The 25,976-nt window shown below is 36.9% G+C and overlaps 1 protein-coding gene across 7 annotated transcripts; it reads right to left on the bottom strand.

Moving 5' to 3' along the window:
* Positions 1-1,024: 1,024 nt before the first annotated feature.
* Positions 1,025-25,742, bottom strand: ZBTB38 (zinc finger and BTB domain containing 38). Of its 7 annotated transcripts, none has more exons than XR_774400.1 (3): positions 11,596-11,820; positions 2,585-7,181; positions 1,025-1,104 (listed from the first exon to the last, which is right to left on the bottom strand). XR_774400.1 is itself a non-coding variant. In XM_010568332.1 (3 exons), the coding sequence occupies exon 3, from the start codon at positions 7,179-7,181 to the stop codon at positions 3,603-3,605; it is 3,579 nt and encodes a 1,192-aa protein (XP_010566634.1). In that variant the 5' UTR covers positions 20,813-20,922; positions 25,421-25,742; the 3' UTR covers positions 1,246-3,602. The 7 variants fall into 7 exon arrangements, 6 of the variants coding, with proteins under 6 accessions (XP_010566634.1, XP_010566633.1, XP_010566630.1 ...); XM_010568332.1 differs by lacking the exons at positions 1,025-1,104; positions 11,596-11,820 and adding exons at positions 20,813-20,922; positions 25,421-25,742 and having other exon boundaries at positions 1,246-7,181; XM_010568331.1 differs by lacking the exons at positions 1,025-1,104; positions 11,596-11,820 and adding exons at positions 12,204-12,599; positions 13,200-13,328 and having other exon boundaries at positions 1,246-7,181.
* Positions 25,743-25,976: the final 234 nt, after the last annotated feature.

The raw sequence follows: 25,976 nt of genomic DNA, 5'->3' as shown, positions 1-25,976 counted from the left end.
ACATTATCAGTGCAACTTTTAGTTTTGCCATGGTCTAATTCCTGACACTCCATTTTATTTAAAAAGCACCTTGTTTTAATCTAACATACTATATTCAGAATACTGTTTCAATTGCATAATGTTTATTTTTGGCCTCTCTTAAAGTTACATTTTAGGAGCATCTGTATGACAGGTAGATCTGTTCAGCTAAGGACATAGTTAAGACAAACACTGGCGTGCTAACTTGCAAACTTAAGGGAATGATTTCTTCATTTAACAATGAAGAGGTAAGTAGGGGGGATCTTTGCTCTTGTGAGATAACCTTTTATGTCAGCTAAGGTGTTGAATTGCCAGTGATTATTGCTATATTAAGGAATTTTAGAACAAATGAAAGTGATGATGACACTTTGTGGCTTACTTCATATGCTTCTGCCTGTAGTTTAGCTGTGTCATGTTATCTCATTTCACAGAAGACAGCAGTATCATTCAGTATACTTGTTCTAATTTTGGGTATGTCATAAATGAAGATTGACTAACGTTTTGTTTAGATGCACAAACTTTGGGATGATCCACTTGCCTTTTTAATTAGCATTTGAAATAGAGAAAAACATATTTGTTATATGTAGCAACTTCTAAATTTTTTTGTTTAGTTACTCCCGAGGACCATCCCAAAATGACCTGCATGATTTAGCTTAAATCTAATTTTTAATGCAAGCTACAGACTAGTGACACCTAGCTGAAGGGGGAAGTAATTTGAATATGTGTAATCTATTTTGTACGTATCTTCATACTTCCTTATGCAATTAGATATTTGCATTCTGAACTGTATTTCTTGACAGTAGTCCCAAAAGATCTGAAGTACAGTGTGTAAAATACACAATCTGTACTGCAAGGTTACTACCAGAATTGAAAAGAAAAGAATTTTTAAAGTTTCAGGTCCTCATGAAAACATTTTTAAGATGTTGAAAAGTATTAAATGCAGTTCACCTGTCTTCCAAGTCCTTTAAGATACTGAGCAGGTAGATTCTCTTCACCTCAGCATTGTGTTCACCCTTAATGGTACGATGCCAGGAGATACCATCACTTCCCTTGAGCTCTGGCATGTTCTCGATTCACTGTTTTGACCTTAATGAAGGGAACGTTTGGTAACTGTGTTGCTTAATCTTCTAATGAAATAACTATTAGAAGATACATATCTCTGGATCTTATATATTATGTATTAACATAATTTAAAAAATGGAGAGACTTACAGAAAAATAGGAAGATGTTATTTTAATTAAGCAAAAACAGAGTTATAATCACTCTTTCTAAAAATAAAATTAGACTCTTTATCAATCCTTAACATCTGCATTTAATATTTTCTTCTAAACAAAAATACAGATGTGATTATGTAGCAAATTACAGTCTTTGACAGCATATAGTATTTACCTTCTCTTACACTTACTTTAATTCTAATTTGGTCATTAATACTTGACTCATTACTGCATCGTGTTACTTGTAGTAAAAGTGCCACACTTGAACTATAAACATGACATTGCCATCTTAAAACTGCTTTGCTATAAACTGTAGAGAATATACAGAGTTACAAAGTCATTGTGTTTTTATCAAAATATACAAACCCCCCCAAACCTAACACAAGCTATCAATATTTTTCTTATGAACTATACAGTTATATAAAATATTTGTAAAATTATCTTTATATTTATAAATATTCTACCTTATTTGCTTTGGTCTATAATTATCATCATACAAGTCCACTTAGAAGATATCTTTGTGTACTTTCTTTGAAACATGACCGTACTTTCCTGTGTTTATTCTTCTATTATCCTTATTTAAATGAAACCAAAGCTGCTATGAAACCAGAATTTCTCAAGGGGTTCATAGCATTCACCAATGATAGAATAAGTAAGTGGACTATATTATTACTTCAATCAATACTGTATTATCATTTCAATCGTAGTTTTACTGTACCCAAGCTATAGTTTCTTTTAAAATATTCAAGAAGACGAAGTAAGTAAACAGACTGTGTACCATATTTGCACGCAGAATGAAGTTGAGGATCACTAACCTTTGTCCTGACTTAACACATCACAGAGATGAACATACATGACTAATTGGAAATGCAGATACAGTACAAGACAGCCCTATCATATAAAATGCAACTTGTAGACATACATCCTCTTTGACTTTTTAAAAAATTAATCACATTTTCACAAAATAATGTTAACTGTAATATTTTGGTGATGTCTTTCAGAAGCCTATTCTCCCAGTTCTTAGCAAACTGTGAAGCCGTAAGGTTCACCGCAACCCTTCGGTGTGGCAGGATGAGGGAGGCAGAAAGGCCAACAATTCTTCCTCCAGCAACCCATTCCAGGCACGTCTCTGCTATGGGCCCACTGTCCTGGGCCAAGGGACACTGTGACAAAGCTTCCCTGGGGCCAGATGCTGGCACGGTTAGGGGGATCACTGAGGAGGGACATATGAAGGTTAGCTGTTGCATTTAAGGCATGGGGATGACAGGGAACCCCACAAACTGGCCCCATCCCTGTTTATACATAGGGATTGCCTCACGGATACATGAGGAAGCAAGAACCTAAGTATTTACCTACTCCTCCCAAAATCAAAGTATTTACGGGGAGTTGCTCTGTTGTTTGTTGTCCAGGTATTACTCCAAGATGAGGAGGAAGACTCTGTCTAAATCTCCTCTTCTTCTGCTGAGAAGAATACTTCTAAAAGACAGGAGTTGCAGACCCACCAGGAGGTGGACATCTATATACAGGATTTCTTTAAGGTAGGCTGTTTCATGAGAACAGTCTTCTTTAGACAAATGTACCTGAATAGCTCTACTAGGCCATTGACATTGGGCTTTATGCAGTTTGGAAGACTGGCTGTTGTGAGTTCCACTGAATCTTTATTAAATGTCTCAGAGATATCATAAATCTGGAATACTTTCCACACAAGCACTCAGACTTAATGGTTATTATGGTAACTACAAAACTGAATATGGAAAAGAAAAAGAGGTTTAAACTCCTGATTATGTTTTGTAAATGTTGAGTTACAGAAAAGCACGCCAGAGCTCAACTGTACTTCAGCGTATCCAAGTTCATGAAACATTTCCCACCTTCATTTTAGAATACACTAGATTACAATTATTTTGTTTATAAACACATTACTTTTTGTTATAAAATGCAATATATGGTTTCTGCAGCAAAAATTCCTTCTACAGAGTACACTGTGAACCTACATATTTACTTCGGCTAGAACGATTCTGACTTAAAAACAGCACTGTAAAATAGTTCAGTGACTAGTTTCCTGTAATGCTAAGTAGAAGGGGTTTGGTTGGTCTTTTTTTTTTTTGTCTTTTTTTTTTTCTCTCTCTGTCAGAAGTCTATTGTGTCAAAAGTATTTTGGGTCTTTCACATTAAGTTTGTGTTATTGCAAATACTAGTTTTTTCTTTTCTGTGTTATTTTTCCTTCTTTTGCATATATTGACATGTTTAGATGAAGAAATTTGATCTTAGTAAATGATACTAATTTGAGTGGAGACGTTTTCCCGTTTAATGCATCTATATTTTCTCCAATATATGGGTTTGGATTTTTCTTCTCTCTTACACAACTGTCACTCAGAGTATAACGTCTGGAGTTATATTTTGTATATTTTTTACTTCACTTCTTTCTGAGCCAAGGAAATGTGGATTTTCCAAAAGTTTAGTGCTTTCATTGCAAAACTGTTCTTTTCTATCTTGTGGACCTGAACTTTTGAAGAGATGTTTCTTCTGGTGCATTCCCAGAGCAGCTGCTGTCTTGCAAATTTTGGGGCACTGAAAGCAAGCATATCCTTTTCCATTATGCTCACGTATATGCCTTTGCTCATGGTTCCTTTTGGTAGAAAGATACAAGAAGCTCTGAAAACAGAACTGACAGTGGTAGCGTTTTTCTCCAGTATGAATTCTTTCATGTATTTTGAGTGTTTCATTTAAAGTGAACGCCTTATTACAGTATTGGCAGACAAACTCTTTGACACCCAGGTGAATACGTTCATGTTTCTGTAGATTTCCAAGAACTGAGAAACATTTACCACAGGTTTTGCAGGTGTAGGGCTTCTCCCCAGTGTGACACCTCATATGCATTTTTAAAGTGGATGGACTTTGAAATTGTTTTTGGCAAAATTCACAAATGTAAGGCTTTGAAGTAGCTACATGCCAGTGTACATGTTCTTGGATTTCTGCAGTGGAAGACTGATCTCTTTCACAGAGCTCACAATGAAGATTAGGCATTTCTGTGTTCTCTTCTTGACTGATTGCTTTTTCCTCAGGAGCATTCCTGAGTGCGTACTCTCGACTGCATGTGTTGTGGCTTTCCATAATGGTATTCTTGCTTCCATGCTTTTTCCTCCATTTGGTCTTTTTAATTTTTCTTAGCTGTTTGGATTTCTTTTTTGGTTTGTAATTATAATAGGGTCTCCAGGGTTTATCACTGGAGTCCTGGTCACTTACATCATCACACATTTCTGTCAGCTCCAGGCATTCTGAGCTATAGAGCCTAGATGGGCTTCTTTCTTTTCTCTCCACTTCTGGTTCCTCCATTAGATTGTCCTGTTTGGACTCATGTTTAGATTTTCGGCCCCTTTTACAAAACAGCTTAGATCCCAATATATGTCTTTTTACAATAGCCTCATTACCAATTTTTACTGTTATTTGACAAAGAGGCGCAACGTTGCTGTCAGTAGATGTTCCAGGTAAGGCAGGCTTTGCAATATACGTTTCAGTTTTACTTGATTGTTGGACAGTATTTGTTGTTTTGCTACACGAACCTCCAGATCCTGTGACGTGCTGCGTATCCTCAGTTGCTTCGGCTCTGTTGTACAGCAGTGTCTTCTTTTTCTCCTTAATAGTTTTTGATTTTGTAATGCACTTCCCATAATTATCTGACCCATATTTACAATCATCACTTACAGACTGAGTAGGTAGATTATTTGAAGATTCTGTCGTCTTGTTTTCTACAGAAGTGACTGTTTTACTGTGCATTATTACTGATGAAACTCTGCTACTGTGCATTATAACAGAGGGTGCAGAACTGCTGTAACTGATGACAGAGGTTGAATTTTCATTCACATTAGTTAAAGACACAACTGAGGAATCACACTCCTGAGAACCAGAGTCATTTGCAGCAGTAGAAACTCTTTTTTCAGCTGTGAAAAAGTCCCTTTGCAGGTCAGAATTTAAGATACCTACTCCCCAAGAGGAAGAGTTCTGAGTATTTGTGGAAGATGCTGTATCATTACATGAAGATGTATCCAAGGCAAGAGTTCTGTTGTTTGCTATTATATTACTTTGAAAATTCAGTGGTGGTAGCTCAGAGCTAAGAGAACTCGGAATGAAACAGTTAGTAGAAGCAGTTTCATTAACCTGGCTGCTTGTTTGAACGTTTTCATATGAAGAATTTCGGTAGGACTTGTAAGGTAGTCGCCTGCATTTCATAGGTAAAAGTCGATAAAGTTTGTATGGGTACATACTTGGTTTTAAGCCTCCATTGGCTGTCTTTTTATTTACTGAGAGACGATGGTCAATTGCATGGAAAGACTTCTGATGATTTTTTAGTATGTAGTAAGTCATAAAAGTCTCCAGACAGAAAATGCACTGATATCGTCTTTCTCCAGTGTGCCAGATCTCATGTCTGGTGCGATACTCAGCTAATGCAAATACTTTATTGCAGTAGTGACAAGGGTATGTTCTTCTCCATGAATGCACATTTGCATGTCTTCGAAGGCTAGACAATGTTACATAACTACGCTTGCAAACAATGCAAGTATATAATATCTGCCCATCAACAACCTTAACCAAATGATCTGTTTCTGGTAGAGTACAATTTGCATTAGAATAATCAGTGATGCTGTTTTCAGACAATAGAGGCTCTGCGTTTGCATATGAACTTCCATTCCTTCCGTCTGTAGCAGTATAGTTATCTGCAAAATTTTGTTCGTTTCCATTGTGAACCGATAAGCTACTTGACCTCATGCAGACTTGTTCATGACTTTCCAGTATATTTAAATTTGCAAATTGCTTGCTGCAATATTTGCATATGAAAGTTTCCTGATGCTCTGAATGGAGCTGAAGATGAGTACTGAGTAATGCCCTGTCATTGAATGATTTTGCACAACAGTTACAATTGTAAACAGGTGGAACAACAGTTGCCACAGATCCAGAGACATTAGCAGAATTGTTTTCCTCTTCTCTGGATAAATGGAAATCTCCTGCTTTATTTTGAGGTTTTGGAAAGGAAATAATTGTCTGATCAGTAACTGCTTCACGTTGGGCTTCTGTAGTGGTTACTGCAGGGGCTGGTACTTTTGCTATAGTCAAACCAGTACCCTGGGGCTTAAAGGCTGTCTTAGAAGTACTACATGCTTGTTTTCCTGGCTGAATGAGTGGTGTGGCTTGGAGATTTTCATAGTGGTCTTCACCCATCTTGTATGAAGGACTGCTTTCCTGTTCAGGAAAAGGTGTTCCTTGAAAAGTATCTCCCCCGGAAGAAACTGCATAGGAGTGTTCAGCCAGTGTACTGGCTGGCTCAGCATCTTTGCAAACGTCGCTTCTGTCAAGGCTGATGCTGGGAGCTTGTATTGTCTCAGATACCTTTTTAAAGCTTGCCCTCAAATCAAGTGGAGAAAACAAACTGTTTTCAGTTTCAAAAATTGAGAATGCATTTGTAATTCGTGGTCCATTTGTCACAGCAGAGTCTTCATGTCTCTTTTCATGTTTTTCCTCTTTGACAGTCCCTTTTTCATTAATACAGTATCCATAGGGGCAGGGGGAACTTGAAAAATTAACATCCGTAAGATCTTCTAGAAATGATATTCCCAGTTTTTTCCCTGCAGCTGCAAGGTCCGTTACAGTCTCCTGCCTCTTAACAACCACTGTGGAACTGTAGATGTAATTCAGTATTTCTGTAAACACTTCAGCTTTGAGATCATCTAACTCCAGTACATGACCTGAAATACAGATAGTACGACTCCAAAAAATGTTTTTAAAGTAAAGGCTTGAAGCTGCCAGGACATTACTATGGGCTTTAAATTTGGTATCTTCCACGATTATGGTGACATCACATAAAATACCCCGAATGCGCTGTTCATTTAAAATGGAAAGTACAGTGTCACTGTGGAAGTCATCCTTGAGATCCTTTGAATGGGACATGATTGTCATCTACAGAAAAAAAAAAAAGAAAAAGAAAAATGTAAATATATTCAGAAGGCATTTTTCATCCATTTCAGTTACAGACCAAACTTATAGTTCTATATTTATTTTATACATATTTTTAATTTATTAACTTTTAAATTTTAAGAATGAGTAAAATTTTGTCATAGCACTTCAGGTCAAAGTCATCTTAGGTTCACTCATGCCAACAATACTGAAGGTAATCTATGTACAGATCAAGGATGCAGGAACACCAGTAGCTCCTCAGCAGGAGGCAGAGAATCTTCTCCGTCCCTGCATGGGTCTGTTGCCCACCCCATGCCTTTCACTGGGGACCACAGCCACCAGCTTTCTATTGTGCCAGTGGGTGCATCTGCTCAGGTTCACACTGAATGACTCACTGAACCCTTGAGGTAATTCCCCCAGCATGCGGTTGAGGCATTTGGTAGACATTATGGGGAAGGCTGAATTGCTGTGGTTCTGTGGATACTGAGGACTTTGTTTTCTGGGGCTGTTAAGTCATTCTCTGACAAACAACACAATTGCATGTGATCCCCTTATTAAGCTGACATTTAAAACATGGATCAGAGATCCCCTACAAAAAAGTTTCAGTTACAGGATAAGGCTTTATAAACAAATGAATGCACAAGCAACACAATTTTGTAAACAATAGCGGAGTACATATAACACTATTTACGTAAACAGAGTATTATTTTTTAAATAGTGATTGAATTTTATTAAATAGTGTTCACTTTAAAATGACTGAAAAATTATAAGTAACTGAATTTATAAATTCAGTGAGTAAAACGAGTAATAGCATGGAGTTTTTTCTTCAGTTATAGATGAGATTCATAGCGTTCATACTTTAAAATTTGATGGTGTGTTCTTAATTTCTACCAAATAATGAGATTTAATTGCAATAGTAAATACTGTTAAATAACTGCCAATTTATAATAATGAGGCTTAATGCTGACAAAAAGTGTTTAGATTAGCCAGACTGTTACTGTATGGATATACTGGTTTGTTTAATTGAGGTAAAAGATGCAAGTTATGAATGAAAAACAGACTGAGAAAATGGATTAATTTGACAGTATGTATCTGGAGAAAGTCTCTGACTTAAGCAGATTATTTTTTTGCTCTGTTCAAATTCAGATCTGTACCATATAATGAGGTTTGTTCCTTTTTTTCCATCTCTGAGTAGTGTTTTTAACTACCACTGCCCATTTCTGACTTCAAGTCATGAAGAAATAGTTGTCCTACTGGCACTTACCAACCACCACAGTAAAAAAATCTGCATATTTATTAAAGACCCTTTTCTTTCAACTTGTGGAATCAAAATGCCCCTTAAAATGACCAACTACAGATATTTTGTAAGATAGCTTAAAATACTACCACACTGTAGTGCTCTAATAAGTTAGGAGTACTTTCTAAACATTCCATCTACTGCTCCGAACATAAACATTAAGTTTGAAAATATTTAAAATGCCCCTTACCCTAGAATAGTTTACATTAAAAATGCCAATATATTTATTAAGATGGGTTTGATCCAAATGGTGAAATCAAGGTTTGACCCATATTCACTAAGCAAACAGCAATGGCCATTTAGAACACACTGACTCTCTCACCCAAGCTATTCAGAAGTAAGCCTTTCTTGAAAACAGGGTCTTTATCACAAAGTCAGTAATATGGGACATACACCCTTGCTCTAGCTAATCTAGTTACACCTTGGACACTTTATCACAAATCCGCCAACTACCTCACTGCAAATTAAATTATACAAAAAACATTAACAATCTTACTGTAAAGACAAACACAATGTCCTATGAAAAAGATCATAATTTGGTACATTATGCATGAAGCTTGGAAGTAAAATTTGTACTTTGTAGCATGGCCCCTGTTTCTATCAGGAAGGTATTATCTATGCAAATGGCCAAAACTTCTAATAGAGTTTAATGGCTAAGAATTTTCAATGCATGTAATTAATAAATATCAAAATTGTGATTCACAAAAAATACTTCTGATGGCTTATGTATGTCATGGAGGTCAAGAAATGAATTCATCAGTGTAACTGTGATAGAAATGTAGACATATTATTTTGATTATCTGGTCACTCACAGCAGCTATAAATATAGATGCATTGTTTTGCGGCTTTAAATCTTAAAATCATAGTTTACATGTTTATTTATTACACTTATTTGGCTTAAAATGAGAGATGTTTATTCATTTGGAGTGATAACCTGAAATTCACAGTAGTTAGGTATGGTTATCTGCTTTGGTTTGGTATCTGAAAACCCATATATAATTGTAGATAGTTTATAGCATATCAAGTCTTCTACAGAAAGAATACTGACAAGAACGCTTTTCTTCAAGCAAGCAGCCACTATCCCATAATTGATTCTTTTTTCTCATTGACAATGTCTGAGATCACACCTGACTTGCTCATGTGATGTGGTATTAGAAACCAACTGTCAGACGTCAAAAACATTTCACAACAGGAGCTACTGATAGAGTTATTTCCTGAGCATAGAAAATAAATGATGTCAACTTTACCTCCCAGTGAACTGCCCCATAGGAACTTGCCTGTGTTTTTTCTGTTTCTTTATTGGAGACAGCTGGTTTTAGTTCAAAGACACTTCATCTGACATACTGTTTGCTAAATATATCACACTGCTACTTCTATACTAAGAAGCATTTACAAGCAAGGCCTACAAACCCAAGTGGTTTTAGTAGAAGTCTTATTATTCAACTAGTTATTTCAAAATTTATCCTCCTAAGGAGAAAAATTTAATATTTTCAATTTCTACTTGCATGTACCCAGACTGCCAGTTTTTGTAGTCCTGGATATTTTGGTATGCTCAGTAAAACACCAAACTAGATTTCTTGTGTAAAGATAATATAAGCTCTCATTTGCTATTTGGATATTTAATTTTTTTGCTGTATACTAAACCATCTGCTGCTATATATATCATTGGAAAGTTATACAGAAAAATTCCAGAGCAAATTTATTTTCAGAGCCAACACTTTTTGCTTCTCTGTCTCAACCTAAGCATTCCCCAAATAGTCCATTTATTCATGTGTGTAATGATTCTCTAATGCCTTTTATTTTACCTGTCTTGCTTCTTGCATTTGTGAAAAATGTGTCTGAAATGCTATAAAATCAGAATGCTCTACTTAGCACACACATAAATGGAATATTTTAGAAGTATTTTACGTTCCATTTGCAGATCATACTGCAAAAGGAAAACGTGCTCTTCAGTTTCCAAGGGAGCTCTACTGAGACCAAGATACCCAGAGATCAAACTTTCCAGGTGTATTATTATTATAAAATATTTTTAATTAAAACACTGGAAAGTCCCATTTAGAATGTTACTATTATTATGTATTATTTTTATTATAGAATTATGGAAGAAATTCTAGTATTATTTATAAATGTTGCCCAAAACGTGTAAATACCATTTGACCTATTAAAGGTCAACAAAACTCTTTGGCCTACTAAGCCATCCTTTTTTTGACACAAATATGTATGTTATTTTGATACTTTTTACTCTCAATCCAGATATAAATAATTTCTCAGGAATCTGAACAGTACCTCTATAGTATAACTTAATAGTCTTTGGTGCACCTATAGATAACTTTAGCTTCTGAACAGCAGATTTTTTGATTGGGAGTTACCTTGCTATTTGCAGATTTTCTGCAAAAAGAGTACAGACTTAACCTGTCATTAAAAGTTGTTGAATCACTTTGAGAAATGAGATTTAAATATTAATCTGAAACTGGAGTGTAATGGTCAGTAGGTTGATTAAACCAATAAAGTTACCTTTTCTGATATCAATGAATACCACTCCAGGACAACAGTCATAAGTGAAAATAAGTAATACTAAAAGTTAATGGAAAGATCAGAGGTTGATGCATCCAAACACAAATTTGACTACTTACACCTCACAGATGACACTGCCAATTATAAATATTAGAGCAGCCAGCTCTACATGGACACTGCAGAGGGAGTAAGCTACTGTTAATTTTTATATTAATATTACTTTGACGTAAACAAAGAGATCACAAAAAAGTTTTACTGGCTGATGAATACTAAATACAACAAATACAAAATTCTTTACTACCAAAGAGAACTGCTGCAATCTAGGAATATTATTTTTAACTTTCGTTAAACTTCTGAAATCCACTGCCACGCAAGTATATGCCATTACCTATGAGAAGAGATACTTTTATTCCACTTCAGTCAGCTAAATTTGAAAGACAAACTAGTGGCATCAACAAAAAAAACATTAGGGCCGGTTGCTAGTACCCGGGCAAAATAAAAACCAGCAAGACAGTTGATAAACTGTAATAACAGTTCTCCCTCTGTTTTCTTATTCTGCACATTTCTACTGGGATTTTAAAGATGCTAATATTTTCTGGTACTTACCAACATGGACACTATGGAAACACGTTCACTCCGTAATTTTCTTATGTTCAGTTTCATTCCACTCTATTAATGTACTTTGAAGGCTACCTCTGTTTTGTTTCCAGCCTGTTTCCCCAACTGAGAAAGAACATTCATCTGTATCTAACTCTCCTAAAGGGCACTATTTTGTTCTAGAGCAGAAGTAGGGCTAAGGCATCACAAACAAACAAAACAAAAACCAAACAAAAACAAAAAAAACCCAAGTCCCCCCCCCCCACACTCCCCCCCCCCCCCCCAGCTCTATCCTGCTCCTTGCCCACCTGGAAACCTACTGTCCAACCATCGCTTTTATGATGGTAGCTCAGTTTTTTATGGAATCACTTCACCAGTCCCATCTGGGCTACCAGCACGGCTACGCAGGGCTGCCTTGACCAGGGTCCCTTCAGCCTCCTTACAACCTCAGGCATGCAGGGAAGTTTTAATGATGTCTAATTATGTTTAATAGCTTGCAGTGGCATGTAGCTTAGTGCTCCAGTCTACACAGCTACATGATACTTCTACAAGTACATTTATATTTTTTGTTAGACTCTCGCTGCTTGCATCCTTCCTTATTAATACAGAACACTTACCTTTTCTATTTGTTATAGCCTCATAAGCATCATAGACTTTAAATCATTTTTTTCGGCCTCACACGGTTTCCTCTAACTTTTAATTCAGACAGCTGGGGAGGGGGGGTGTTGGAATTTAGCGTAAGACTATTACGTTAGTATTAGCAGATCTCTGAAGCCACCAGATGAACCATTCCTTCAGAGCCGTAATTCTTGCCTATGAGCAGCATCCCTAACTCGTTCTCTCACTTCCTACTTCGCACTTTCTACGATCGTTTCTCATCACATGGAGAACGGCCTTTACACCCTTATCAGCGCTCAGCGCAGGCTTGCGCTTTTTACGAAGTGATGTTTCTCGCTTTGAAAACGAAAGCGAGTCCCGTCTCGGCGGCAGGGCACTCCGTAACTGATCCGGCTCTAAAAGTAATTAAAAAAAAATAAGGCGAAACCAGCAAACATTCCCCGCTGCACGCCCGGTTCCTTCAGGCATGGAAAGGCTTCACCCCCTTGTCCGCGTCCGTTCCGACACCCGAGTTCAGGGCGCCGGGGGGGGGGGGGGGGTCCCCGCGGGCTCGCGCGCAGCCTTCCCCCACAGGGGGGAGCTGGACGCGCGCGCTAACAGCCCCGACCCCTCTTCTCGTGAGCGGGAAGCGCCGGCTTCCGCAAGTACGTTCAAGGCCGACGGCTGCTGCAGAGCTGAAACGCGACTGCCCCCGACTCCTGCCCCAACTGCCTCGAACACCAGCTCCCGGCGGCGGCACGCTAACGCCAGCCGAGCTCCGTCCGTCTCGGAGCGGAGCGGAGCCTCTCGAGACACCCAAACCTCTGGCAGCCCCTCCGCTGCAGGCAGCTCGAGGACGCTTCCTGTTCACGGGCTGTAACCGCGCCGGGCTGGACTGCATCTCCAGCCGAGGGGGAGACGCGCGTGAACCTGGCGCGCGATTTTCCCCAGCAGTAACAGAAACGCTTACGCAACTGTGCGCTCGAATGCAGAACGACTCACTGTTTTTGAGCTACCTGGCGGTTAAAACCATGTCTGTGAGGTTTCCTCTAGCAGGGAGGAAGGCGAAGGCAGCAGCTCAGCGGGACGGTGCGCCGGGTGCGCGGTGACGTGACAGGTGCCATCTTCCTGGCGGCGCGTGGCCCGCGGCGCCCGCCGGCCCTGCCGCCGCGCGCGGCCCGCTGACGGCGGCAGGACGGCGCAGCAGCCATTTTGCTCTGATAATCCCTGGTAATCAGATTTGCCTGTGGTTTGTGAAGTACGGGCTGATGGCAGCGCCCTGGCCTCCCTTCTTCGTTTCCTAGCGGCTGCGTTATTTCTCGTGCGTTTATTTTACAGCAAATGCTTTGTGCTTAATTAACACGGCCAGCTGGGAGATCTAGCGTGTCAGCCAAGTTGTTTATCCGCAAGGACTGTAAATTGAGAGAGATGAGGAAATCCAGTGTTCCCTGTATCCGACCCCTTGCTCCGTGGTCATCAATGCGGTTTTGTCCACATCATTTAGAATTCCTCTTGAACCTAACGCAGGATTTTGATTGCCTTACTCTCCTTCAGAGCCTTTCTCGTAGGAAGAAAGAGAAAGCATGTATGGAGGTACGCCCAGCTCTGTGCATAACTTCTGCAACCACCCGCTAAAAAGGACAGATGAAATACTCCCTTGAAAAAATGTCTGAAGTAAATTCATTTGGTTACTGAAATATAATCACATTTACCTTATTTTCCTTATCTGATTATATTAATTATCTTTTTATAAGCATAAATAGAAACTCACGCGGTATCGTGTTTATTTTAAGCAGTAGTCTTACTCTCTAATTTAGGTTTCTTCAGATGATTATTGCCTCAGGAAACAAGTGCAACAATACTATTAGCGCTTCATAAGCACTAACAAATGCTTACCTAGATAAAGAAGGAAGTAGCTTGATTTCATTTAGCCAGATGCGCCAATATATTTGGTAGTCTTCCTATATGTTCTCTCTCTCTCTGCCTCTCCCTTTAAACAGTCAGCAAAACCTGTTTTCCCAGTTCTTGGAATCAAGAAGCTTAGAGAAAAACTGGACTTTGAGACAGGTGGAAAATACTGTTAGAAAAATGGACAATTTGCTTTTGTCTTAAAGCTTGCTTGAAAATACTAGTTTTGCCCAAGGCTGACCTGTGTTTACTTTTTACAAGCTATTGTGTATGAGGTTTTACTGGACAGTTATTTTGTTTTCAAATCTTAAGCCTATGCATTAGAAGCACTGAATAGTAGGAACTGATTCATTTTAGACCAAAAAAAAAATCCAGAAGCAGGAACTATTTCATCATTGTCGCCCTTAAGGGGCCTGGAAGTTAGAGCTTTGCTAGAGCCCCTTCGTGATAAATGCTGATTATCATCAGAGGAAACTATTTAATATCAACATAAGATACACAACCTATTATAAGGAGGGGAGGTCTTTTTTTCCAGCATTCTGTCTTGGAACTATCATATGCTTTCCTGGTTGTTTAAAAGATACGGAAAGAAATTTGTTCTTATCAGGAAATTGTCATAATTTCAGTGACTGATCTATACATCCCCCTTCTTTCACTATTTTACACAATCCACATTAAAAGATCGTTTCTGAAATCCTGAACATCTCTGTGGAGAGCTTAATTACTGCTTCTGAATCACTGAAATTCTTATAAATAAGTTCACCTACTGAAGCAATGAGTATCTTTTTAGCTTAGGACTCTCTGCTACCAAAAAATGGTTTCTTTCATCTTATGACAAACTGAGCTGTTCTTATCAGTAGCTGTTTGCCAACAGCTATGGAAGGTGGCACAATAGTTGAAGAACACAGCAGTATTGATTGCAAAAGCAAAGTGTGTCCCAAAGTTTTCACAATCTTCTTTTTTTTATTCCAACCTACATAACTGGGAAGCAAAGTTTCATACTCACAGGTAGGTTACTTTTAATCTTGGACTTTGTCTATTGCTTATTTACTATTGTTTATTATCATTTTAGGTGCATATATACATATTAATATGTATTAATGAAGATTTCTGACACAAGTGCCATAAGAGGCACTTGTGACAGATATGTTGTCAGTAAAAATACAATAATATGGATTAAATTAAACCTGTTGTAATCCTTTAAAAGAAAGAAATGCATTACTGAACAACAATAAATACAAGCATCTTTTTAGATTACATGAAACAGATTTAAGGAAGATTAGGTTATGAATTCCCCCTAAATCTTAATTAAAATTGATTATTTTAAACTGTTTTGAAAATCAGATGCATAGCCATCATTTGTATAGCAGATACCCCCAACTTAGAGACATTAGTTTATTTGTACTTGATCATTTGATGCTCTGGCAGTATATATAACAGGTTAGGAGAAAACCGACTCATTTTTCTCTTTTTTTTCTTTTTTTTTAATTGATAGGGTATTTTCTTAAGGCAACTTCAGCTCATCCACTAAAAAAAGAATCACCTTTTTTATGACTAGTACTGTAATTGAAAATACTAATTTCCATATATATATATATAATTTGTGCTACTTGGAATTCTTAGTCCCATCACCTTATGTATTAAAATTATTCTTCAGAGTAAGAAATTTTTATAAGGCCATCTTGGCTGCACCCAGGATTTTACATTCTCATTATAATATTTCACGTAAAACCAATTGCATGCAAAGATAATGGTGGAACTGGTGCTGCAGTGGAACCTATGTGAACAGACTGCATTGATAATCTGTGAGAAGTCAGACTAAGATTTATCTGCATCTGCAGCCCTGATTTCAGGGGCTAAGCCACAATACAAATCATATAGTTTAAAACCAGCAATCTTGCTAGTGTATGCATACCAATTCCCATTCAATATATAAATGATTGCATATAACATCACATAAATATTATGTTCTTGTTAAATAGAACTCCAGGTAGTTTAGCAGTGGATTATTTCTTATATGGTAAAATTGCAAGGCACAGAGAAAATTGTCAGCAAACTTTTACTTCTTTAAAATGTATAAAACAGTTCCAAGGTTACTGATGTGGTGGTGTTTGGATGCTTTTCTGAAGTCTGATAATCTCACTTCTGCAACTTGTGGCACGTGGTATTCTTTCCTTAAGAGTATTTCAGACTGCCTAGGAAAAAAATGTTCCAATGTTCCTCTCTAGTCAAGCAGTTTCAGTTCTTAAACAGCAGCAGGAAACAACATATATAGCATTACCAACTCTTGCAAATTCCTCATGAGTGACAGGATTGGTTTCCTTCTCAGTGCCTAGAGCAGGCCACCCTATCCATGAGAAGAAACACTTGGATGGACTGTCTTCTTCATTGCTCTCACTGCTGAGGTCAAAGCAGCTAGTGATGCTGCTGAGGAGGAAAACAGCTCCTCTGCACCCCTCAGGCAGACAACACTTCACTCAGAAGTGAGGCACAAGAAGGAACCAGCAGCTCAAGATGGCTTCACTCCCCTTTCTGTTACATGAGCAAGGGAAAGAGTTCCTTTGTGTAACCCTTCTCCTCTTCTCAAGCATCAAGTGCAGGGGGAGGAAGGCAGAAGGAGCACAGTTATGGAGACCTACAGCAGCTGCCTGCTCCTCCAAGTCTGGTTGAGAGAGGAGCCTGGCAGAACTCATTTGGCTCACAAACTGTGTGACCTGTGCATGTGCACCAAAGAAAGTCTTTCTCCAAGCTATGTTGCTTTCTTGCAATTTAGGCACGGTCTAATCTGAGTCCCATTAACACTAAACAGAACACATAAAAGCAATTCTTAAAGGTATAACTATATCTTTGTCGTTCTACCAGTCTAAATAGGAAAATGAAGCAACAGCAATAATGGACATAAATCCAAATTCTTCTTTTGCACAGAATATAAAAGCTTATGTTGTACTGCTATTAAGAATCAGCTGACTTTAGATCTTGCTATCTCTGAACAATCTCAGTATTATTTTCCGTTTAAGTCTTTCATTTTTTATATGCTGCTGACAGGCCACTTTCTAGCCTCCTACACTTCTGGGACATATCACAGTCCTTAGCTAGCACAGATCAATTAAAATAATGAAGCTATGTTTACAGACAGAGTAACAAAACCAGACATTTTTCTGTTGTTGACTGTTGTCACATGTAGTAATTTATGTATTTGAATACCTTTAAACAAAAGTAGCAAATTAAACATTTAAATTTTGTTCATTTTGGAGAATTACTATGTGGTGTTCTGTTGCCCATGCAGTTATCAGAAAGAAAAAGTAAAAGTAGTTGAACCCCGCTACTCATTTTCCAATTTTCAGAGGAATCATCCTTTGAATATCTGAACCAACATCCACAAGAGCAGCAGCCAAGCTGCATGCTCAGAGGCCACTGTTATTCTCAGTCAGGTGTGCTGGGGGCCAGGCCAATGCAGCCATTCTTGCCCTTTACTACAGCCGATGCAGCAATCATGCTAGACTGAAAATAGGGCTAAATCCCTTCCCCTGGAAACACCTGATTTAAGTATTCTGCTAGATGGCTGGACACAGCCATTTTGAAAGCTAGAATTGGTCTTCAAGCTGTAACTGGCCACCACTGATCTCCAATATTCTTAAAATATTGCAAAATATGTTTTTGTGTTTGCTGTTGTATTGGTAAACTTTAGCATGTCAAAAGCAATGCACAAGTGATAGCTATTACTCTGACTCATCATTTCAGTGTGGCCATTCATTATGACAACTTATTGGACACACAATAACTTTGGCTGTATGCTCTTAAATATTCTTATGCTCCATTTTGTGCTGACCTAAGTGGCCCAGCCCAAGCCCTATTCCTCCTCTTCCATCCTGCTGGACGTTTCCAACCTAAAGCTATAGCAGGGCCTCTGCTCGTGCAATGGAGAAGGACTGTAGCAAAAGCTGGTAGCAGCTGGCAGTAAGAAGAAAATCTTGATGGCTCCACCTCTGGTTTGTGCTGCATGCTCTGCCACCAACGTGAATTACCCCAGGCACAAATTCTGGCCTGACAGTGAGCTCAGCTCAGATGGGAAGCAACAAATAATAAAAAGAAAAAAAACAGTTGACTTGCATCTCCCTAATAATTTCCCAAATTAGTAGTATTATAGCATGTGATGGTATGTAACAACATTGTTTACGGTTCAGGATCATGAAAAGATTAATGTCATAGTGTTCAAACTATCTGGAATTAATACTAGATTCTGGTACACTTGACTGTTGAGAGTTATGGAAATGTTTAACATTGTCAGGATAATCTTTATTTGCTAAATCTCATTGTTACGTATGAAGCTTTCTCTCTTATTGCACACTCCAAAAAAGTCAATGGGAACCTTTTCATTGATTCAAGGGGGTTTTAATTAGGCTACTCATCACATAAACAGCTTCTCAGATTACACCAACTGAATTTAAGCTCAGGATTTGCAGATTCCCGTTTTTTCCTGTCTTTTTAATTACTAGCATTTTAGACTTATTTCTTAAAGATATATCATCTTAGGATAGCATAGTTAACCTGAAGGGTTGTATACGCTTTTCATTTTATATACAAATGAATACTTTAAGAAGGCAGGCCAAAAATAACTTCTACATAAACTTGCTGAAGTCGGTAAACAAATTTGTTAAAACTGATCTTATATATCTGAGCTTCTTTTAAATACAGGAATATAAGACAAAATCATACTATACAAACACTTGCACAGAAAGTGTGAATACTGCCTAAACGCTACATCCACATCTTATTCTGAAAATCCATGAACAACTGCCATTTTCATTCTTCTACAGCTTTTTCTTCCCCCCTGCCCCTTTTTCTGTTGTTAACTATTACAAGACAACACATGGTCATATCTCATTGCCTGAATACGTTGGATAGAATGAGAGTGCTGCAAGCAACACCAGTTTCATTTTTATTTAGTGGCTTTAGTTCGTCACTGTGTAAAACAGTATAGTCGTACTTGCTCCTGAATGCTGGTACAAGTTTCAAATTTAGAATGCCTAAGCATTTATGAAAGATACCGTGAACCTTAATTTCAATCCATATTTTGTTGTCTTAAAGCAGTGCTATAAGTATTCAGAATCTTGGAGAAAGGTTTCGATTTGCAGACCAAGCCTACCATGCCAATTTTGTCCACTTATCGCAAGTGCAATTTAAAGCGCAATGAAAAGAAAAAAAAATCACAAGAGATATTTCCATTGAAAACATGAGGTTTTTAGGTTAAAACCTTTGAATATTAAGAATCCACATTGGGCCATGCCCAGAAATCTTTTTATATGGTGATTTTCAAGATGCATGCATTATTGTGAGCACATGGTATGTAAATGCATTAGGCTACTTAATAAGCATTCACTGACACACATCTGCAGCTTTGCTAATGTACCTTTTATTCGTATGTGGTTGCCAAGGAAACAGGTTATGGCCCAGTATTCTACCTAAAATATACTGAGCAAGCGTGCTATGACAATTTATTGAAAATAGGTACAACTTAGATTTTGTAGCCCATTAATTCTGTAAGTCCAGGTAACCTGAATTTATTTAATTTTAATGTTTCGCTGATTAGTTTAAACCACCAATGCCATCTTATTGTCTCTGAAAATCCATTACCATCTTCTATGTCATACAACATTGTGTATTAAAAGTAAACTTAAATACAGAAAACATTTTGAGATATTCTGGCAATTGAAGAGGGGTTTTGTTTTTGTTTTTTTTTAATTTGTTTCCTTATCTAACATTCTGCCTGGTAGCCTTAATTACTTATTTCTAGATAGAGATATCACAGCATTAATGACTATGATGCAAAAAAATGTTTCCTACAGAAATTTGTGCAAACAGTGCCACTGAAATCAATGAAACTACTGCCTTCCTATAACACAAATTATACTCTGTGATACAAAGAACCACGTTCAAACTTAATGAATTAATCAGGATTTCACCGAGTCTTTCATTCAATACATACGTATCTCAACTCTAAAGCACAGATGCCGAACATACTTATTTTAACCAAGATGATTATTGCATATTCACAGTAAGAAGAAAGGAAAATGCTAATATTTGAAAAAGCCATGCAAAATGTGACTCTTATTTTGAAATATCCTGATTATTTATCACAATACTATACTTCAGTTTACAAAGTGCTCTTTGCAGCTCATAATTCAAGAGGTTTTCTACTACCTCTGATTAGAGTCATGTATAAAGGTAGAGATTAGACGAACTATATACAACTTTACCAAAACAACAATATTAGAAATGGGCATTGGCACTAAGAGAGTTCCTCTACCTTTATTGTATGGCACAGATTTGTAATGAACACTAGTGACTGGGATCCAGAGTTAACATTCTGGCAAGCTCGTGAAGTTTGCTTGCCTGCCAATATGTTTGGTCTGTACAGATCACTGGAGGCTATAACAACCTGTTTCAAAGATCTGTTCTGCCTGATTTTGTTTGTCCAACCTCTATGGCAATAAAAATCCAGCGGGAGCTGGAAAAATCCAAGAATACTGACATGAGAATAGACCAGTGTGGTACCATAGTGAGAACAACTCTTAAATGATTGTAAAAAAGGTAGAACTTTAACTGAAAAAAAAAAATCATGTAATGCAGTGGTTTTAAAGTGTTAAATATTTTAGCACTATTTCTATGTGAGTTTTAAAGAGATTTCAGCTTGCTATAATCACCCCATAAACTTACCCACCTAAAATCAGGTTGTTCTTCTGCTAGAGTCTTTTAAAAGTGGTATCGACAGGTATTTTTGGCAAAACCATCTCATTAATTTTGTGAACTCTGTGGCTACTGTGTATCAGCCTGCAAAGGGGAAAATCCAAATTTAATGACTAAATTATTAGACAAGTACTAATTTCCAGATACATTGCGTAATTCATCAAAATTTTCCCTGGAGTGCTGTAGGACTCCATATCTACACCTGGGAGGCTTACAACATACCAGCAATAAAACAGTACCGTTAACCAAACTATTGTGAATAATGCTTCTAACTGCATTGTTTTATTATGGTTTAACCTGTATAGTGCAAACTGGACATAATGTTTCATGATGTGTTCTAGACAGAAATGTAAGGACATTATCAAGTTTGAAATAATTTTTCATTGGGATCACTGGAAAAATTAGACTAAAACCAATCCTTGGCTCTATTTCCTTTCCCCCGTCTCAACTATATCCAAATTATTCCTCACACATTTACTGAATAAGACATCAAATAATGGAGGCTTCACAGCTTCCTCAGTTAGTCTGCTCCTGAGTTTCACAAGGTAACGTCAGCAGAAAACAAGTGTATTTTAAGATTAGCTTCATAGTTTGCCAGTTTATAAAAGAAATCATGGTACAGGAAGAAACAATCATCATTACTAGCTAAATCCCTTGACTCCACATAAACTGCTGAAACCAATTACAAGTTATCCTTTATCTTAAATGCCTCCCTGTTTTTTTGCAGTCTTTCAAAAGGCCTTTTTTTTCCTCCTTTTTCCATTCTGCCACTTTTCTTTTGGTCTCTTCTGTCACAGATGTCATCACAGTATCTGTGATAATGACATTTCTAGGCAACTCTTGTTCTCTAGAATACACTTCCTGTATCTCTCTGCTTACAAGATTATTCATCGTTGTGAAGCATCCTGATTTTATGTTATTATGTATCAAACGTCCTAATAAGGTTATCATGTAATAGTGTAAAAATTATTCAGAACAGGGCTTTGTTTCAAAGCTACTAAACAAAATTAAATTGTTCCATAGAGCAACTGCAAAATCTTACAGATAAAGCCTTATGAGTCATCTGATAGGCATTTATATAGCAGCAATTAAGAATACATAGATCCATCTTCCATTTGCAAATATACCATATACTTTTATAAAGAACATTATACAGGAAATACAGGATCCGTTACTCTGGCTTTAAAAGGTAAGAAGGTGAGCTAATTTTTTTCGTTGGTTTAGCTGAGTATATTTTTAGTACATCTTGATTTGAATAAGTATTCTATAGCTCACATCTGCCCATAACAAAGGCCAGAATGAAAGAAAATTGCATTAAGCCATTTTTATTACTTCAGATACCAATAAAGTCATATTCACAAATGACGTGAAATATTATGGTGAATGGGAAGCTTAAACATCATATTTGGAGGAATCCAGCAGTGAAAGATCTTATCAAAGCTAAAGAATTCCCAAATTTGATAATAGTAGAATTCAAATGTAATATTATACATAATAAAGCCCTTTAAAAACATAATAAAGCAATTCACATGATACATTACAACAGACACTAGATGCCCCAAAAGGGTTAATTCGTACCTGTTCTTTACTACCAGTCTAACAGTCTGACAAATATTATCTGAACACAGATAGTTTCACACTGAGAGACCTACAGTTTCAAATCAAAATGAAGTTTAGAGGCAGAAGTAACCTTAATCAGAAAGGTCATTGAAAAGCAGGTAGAATAGTGTCTGAGTGAATGATTTTTAGTTTTAATTCCTTTTTACTCGTGCTTTGTATAGATTTTCTGTTAGGCAGAAATGGAATTTGCATGGATAAAAGAACACGTTTCAATTATAAAGGGAGGATTCAGTATCAACAGTTAGACTTCTATGATAAAACTGGAAAAAAAACCCCAAGCCCCCCTAACAATAACATTTGCAGGCTGTGCTGGAGGTGTGAAAAACTGCACCTGCTCCTACGTGCCCTGGTTAGCCCTCTCAGCCAAAGAGAATAAAATGGATGAAGTTTACACAAGATTTCTTATGGCACCTCTGGCTATAACATTCTGACGCTCTGCATTACCTAGATGTAACTACCATTAAAATACATACAGCAAACCATGTATAATAGTCAAACTGGAAACAGCTTGCTAATTACTAGATGACTCCTTAATAGATAAATCAGTTTCTTTAGCTAGAAGAAATTACTGTACACAGGCTGCCAGTGAGTTTTTCCAGACTCATGAAAGCACTTGAGTTCAGTCATATTAATTACAAGAGGACTTGCACCCCCTAACAAAAGAGCAAATTTGTAAATGGATTTAAAACAATCATAGCGACGCATGCTCATGTAACAGAGCTACACTTTTTTTAAATGCCTTGAGTGGGTATGTTCAAACACAAAGACATAATAAAACCAGTTTATGGCTAAGTGCCCCATCTTTTCTAAAGATAAATAGCAGCAGCAATAAATAGATTGCTTCTACATAGCATTTGCTCAGCAACTTCCTTTAAAAACAACCACACAAGAAATAAACAAAGAAATGCAATTTTGTTAACTACATGTAATGGTGCACTCTATATTAACATTTCAGACAGGAAAATAATCAGCAGAAGCAAGCTACTGGAGATAAATCAAATTACAAAAAAATGCAAACTTTAATATGTCACTTGAGAGATGCTGTTTATTACGTTTTCAGTTCTGCTTCTTTAGGTGGAACGGGGGAATATTGCACTGCGTCAAACTAATCTCATAATTATGAATCAAATGGTTTTATTATCATTATTAAGCATTGGCCTATCAAGACAGATGACAAGCCATATTCTTGAACAGTTATACTCTGTTTATTTGGAATGCACTGAACTGATATATTTAGAAATATATGAGAATTAGTTTGATATTACTGACACTGTCAGAGCTATTATTGATAATTGGCTGTGCTTCTAAATACCTCCTCTGCATTAATTTTCAGTGCTCGGTCCTCATCCACACAAAATATACTTAGTCATTTTAAAGTCAAGGACATGAAAGGAAAATGGCTACCCTGCTGCAAAAAGTCTCATTGCAGTAGTGAGAATTTCTCAAGTCATGTACAAAGGAGATTCACAAGGAGATACACTATGTTACAAGCTCAGTAGAGACATTTAGTAACGTGATTCTATATAAGCAGTTACCTGTGGTACATGTAAGATTTAACTTTACTGATACTGTTAAAAATAGTAGCTAAAAATAGAAGTAAGGAATTGTAAAACTTAAATTTTGCAAAATCTCTAAGGTCTGCAAATTACCGCAGACCACAAATGAGCTTACTCTATAAAGACTTGTTTAAGATCCGACAGAAGATCTTTTCCAGTATGCTTAAACACAGCTCTTTACCTGAACTTCAGAGTGGGTCCACTATTTAAAGATAGGTTTATTAGCATTACTGTGGCTGAATTCAGCAAAGGTGAAAGAAGATTTAAACATACTTCTGATTCTCTACATTTCTCAGCTGCTAAGTATTTCAGTGATACTTTTATACTTGTGATAATGAAACTATCACTTTATATACACACAGTACAAACCTTGACCTACATGCCAGACTAGGCTATATTAAAAAAAAGAAACTGGGGTACGTTTCTGGAAACAACCAATGCAAAACAGGAATAGAACAGTTTTTTGTTGTGTACAGCTTTATAAACATGGCATCGTTTAAGAAATGATAGCCGCATGGAAACATAAAATGAGATCAGATTCTCATTTAGAAGTGAAAGGAAACAACTGCAAAATTTCCATTTGCATTGTGATATTGCTATTAAAGAGAGTAACATCTTTCTACATCTCTACTATTGCACCTTTTAAAAGGATTTGGTTGCCAAGGAAACTGGTTCTGGCCCAGTATTAATCTGAAACAAATATATTAGAAAAGTTAGTGTAAGTAATACAATACTCGTAATTCCTTTTATTTGTAATGCTCAAATTCAGGTTTTTGTACCTAAGGCTGTTAACTTTTTATTTCATAACCTTTTTGTGTGAAGTAAAACACACTTCAGTGAACTGATAGTCAGTTTAAGCTGACAGGGCCATCTACATCATTCTCTCTCTTTAAAGTCCTTCTACCTTAAAATAAAAAGAAATACTGCAGGTTTATGTTTGTAGCTAATACTGAAAATATAAGCATTAAAGCATATTAATCTTTATTTAAGATTTCGCACAAAACACAAAACCGCTTACGACAGAATTTAAATATTTTTCATTTTTCTTATCTACCTCAATTTTTATTTTTGCATTTTAACTGTAAGCTTAGTAATGCTTGTAGTCAGCTTTAAAATGTAATTGAATCAATAGGGTTTTCAAAAATTCTTTTGTTGCATAAGCGTTGCCACGCCCTTAGTACATATGATTATTTTAACAGACATGATTGCTCTACTTTCACAATAGATTTTTTAAAAACATATAAGAACAATTGTCATGCCAATATGTGAAGCCAACAATTTAATATTAGGTTGTTTTCATTAACAGTTTAATACATTTTTTTAACTGAAAGCTACATTCCAAAGCCCATTTCATGTTCTTGCAACACTGACCAAGAAATCAGTAAAACATGCAAATCTCAACCTACCTGCGTGTACCACTTAGTGCAGTGTTAGCATGGCAATGCACCCAGCCATTTTTATGTAAAGCGATGAAGATAAGTTCTATTCTTGGTCTTCTTGATAATTTTTTAGAAGCAGTTGTCAAAGATCAGATGGGAAGCAGCTTGAATAGACCGTGATCAGGAGAACCGAGTTTATCAATAGGGAAAGCAGGAGTGGGGAAAAAAAAAATGTCCTCATCCAAGGTTTTCCGAAACTGCAACACAAGGTTGGGGTTTTTTTTCTCCTCCTCAGAGGGTTCAAAGCTTGAAGCTGACCACTGCAAAGGCCACTTGTCACATTTACTGAAAATCAGCCTATTGATATCACAGCTGAAAATATAAACTCGACAACCAAAGCCCATTGCACAACGTGGACTGCGTAAGAGTTAAAAATAGATTTGACGTGCCTCCTACCTGCATAATAAATATGTAAGTTTCAAGTGCTTTAATTCGATATTCACATTAATTAACAATACAATATACATTATTTAAACTACAGTAAATGCAAGAAGAAAAAGGGTGACACCATCTGGAAGCACAG

The sequence above is a fragment of the Haliaeetus leucocephalus genome, unplaced genomic scaffold, assembly GCF_000737465.1.
Source record: "Haliaeetus leucocephalus isolate CR32 unplaced genomic scaffold, Haliaeetus_leucocephalus-4.0 Scaffold240, whole genome shotgun sequence".
Taxonomy (NCBI): domain Eukaryota; kingdom Metazoa; phylum Chordata; class Aves; order Accipitriformes; family Accipitridae; genus Haliaeetus; species Haliaeetus leucocephalus.
This window is presented reverse-complemented; position numbering and strand designations above follow the sequence as displayed.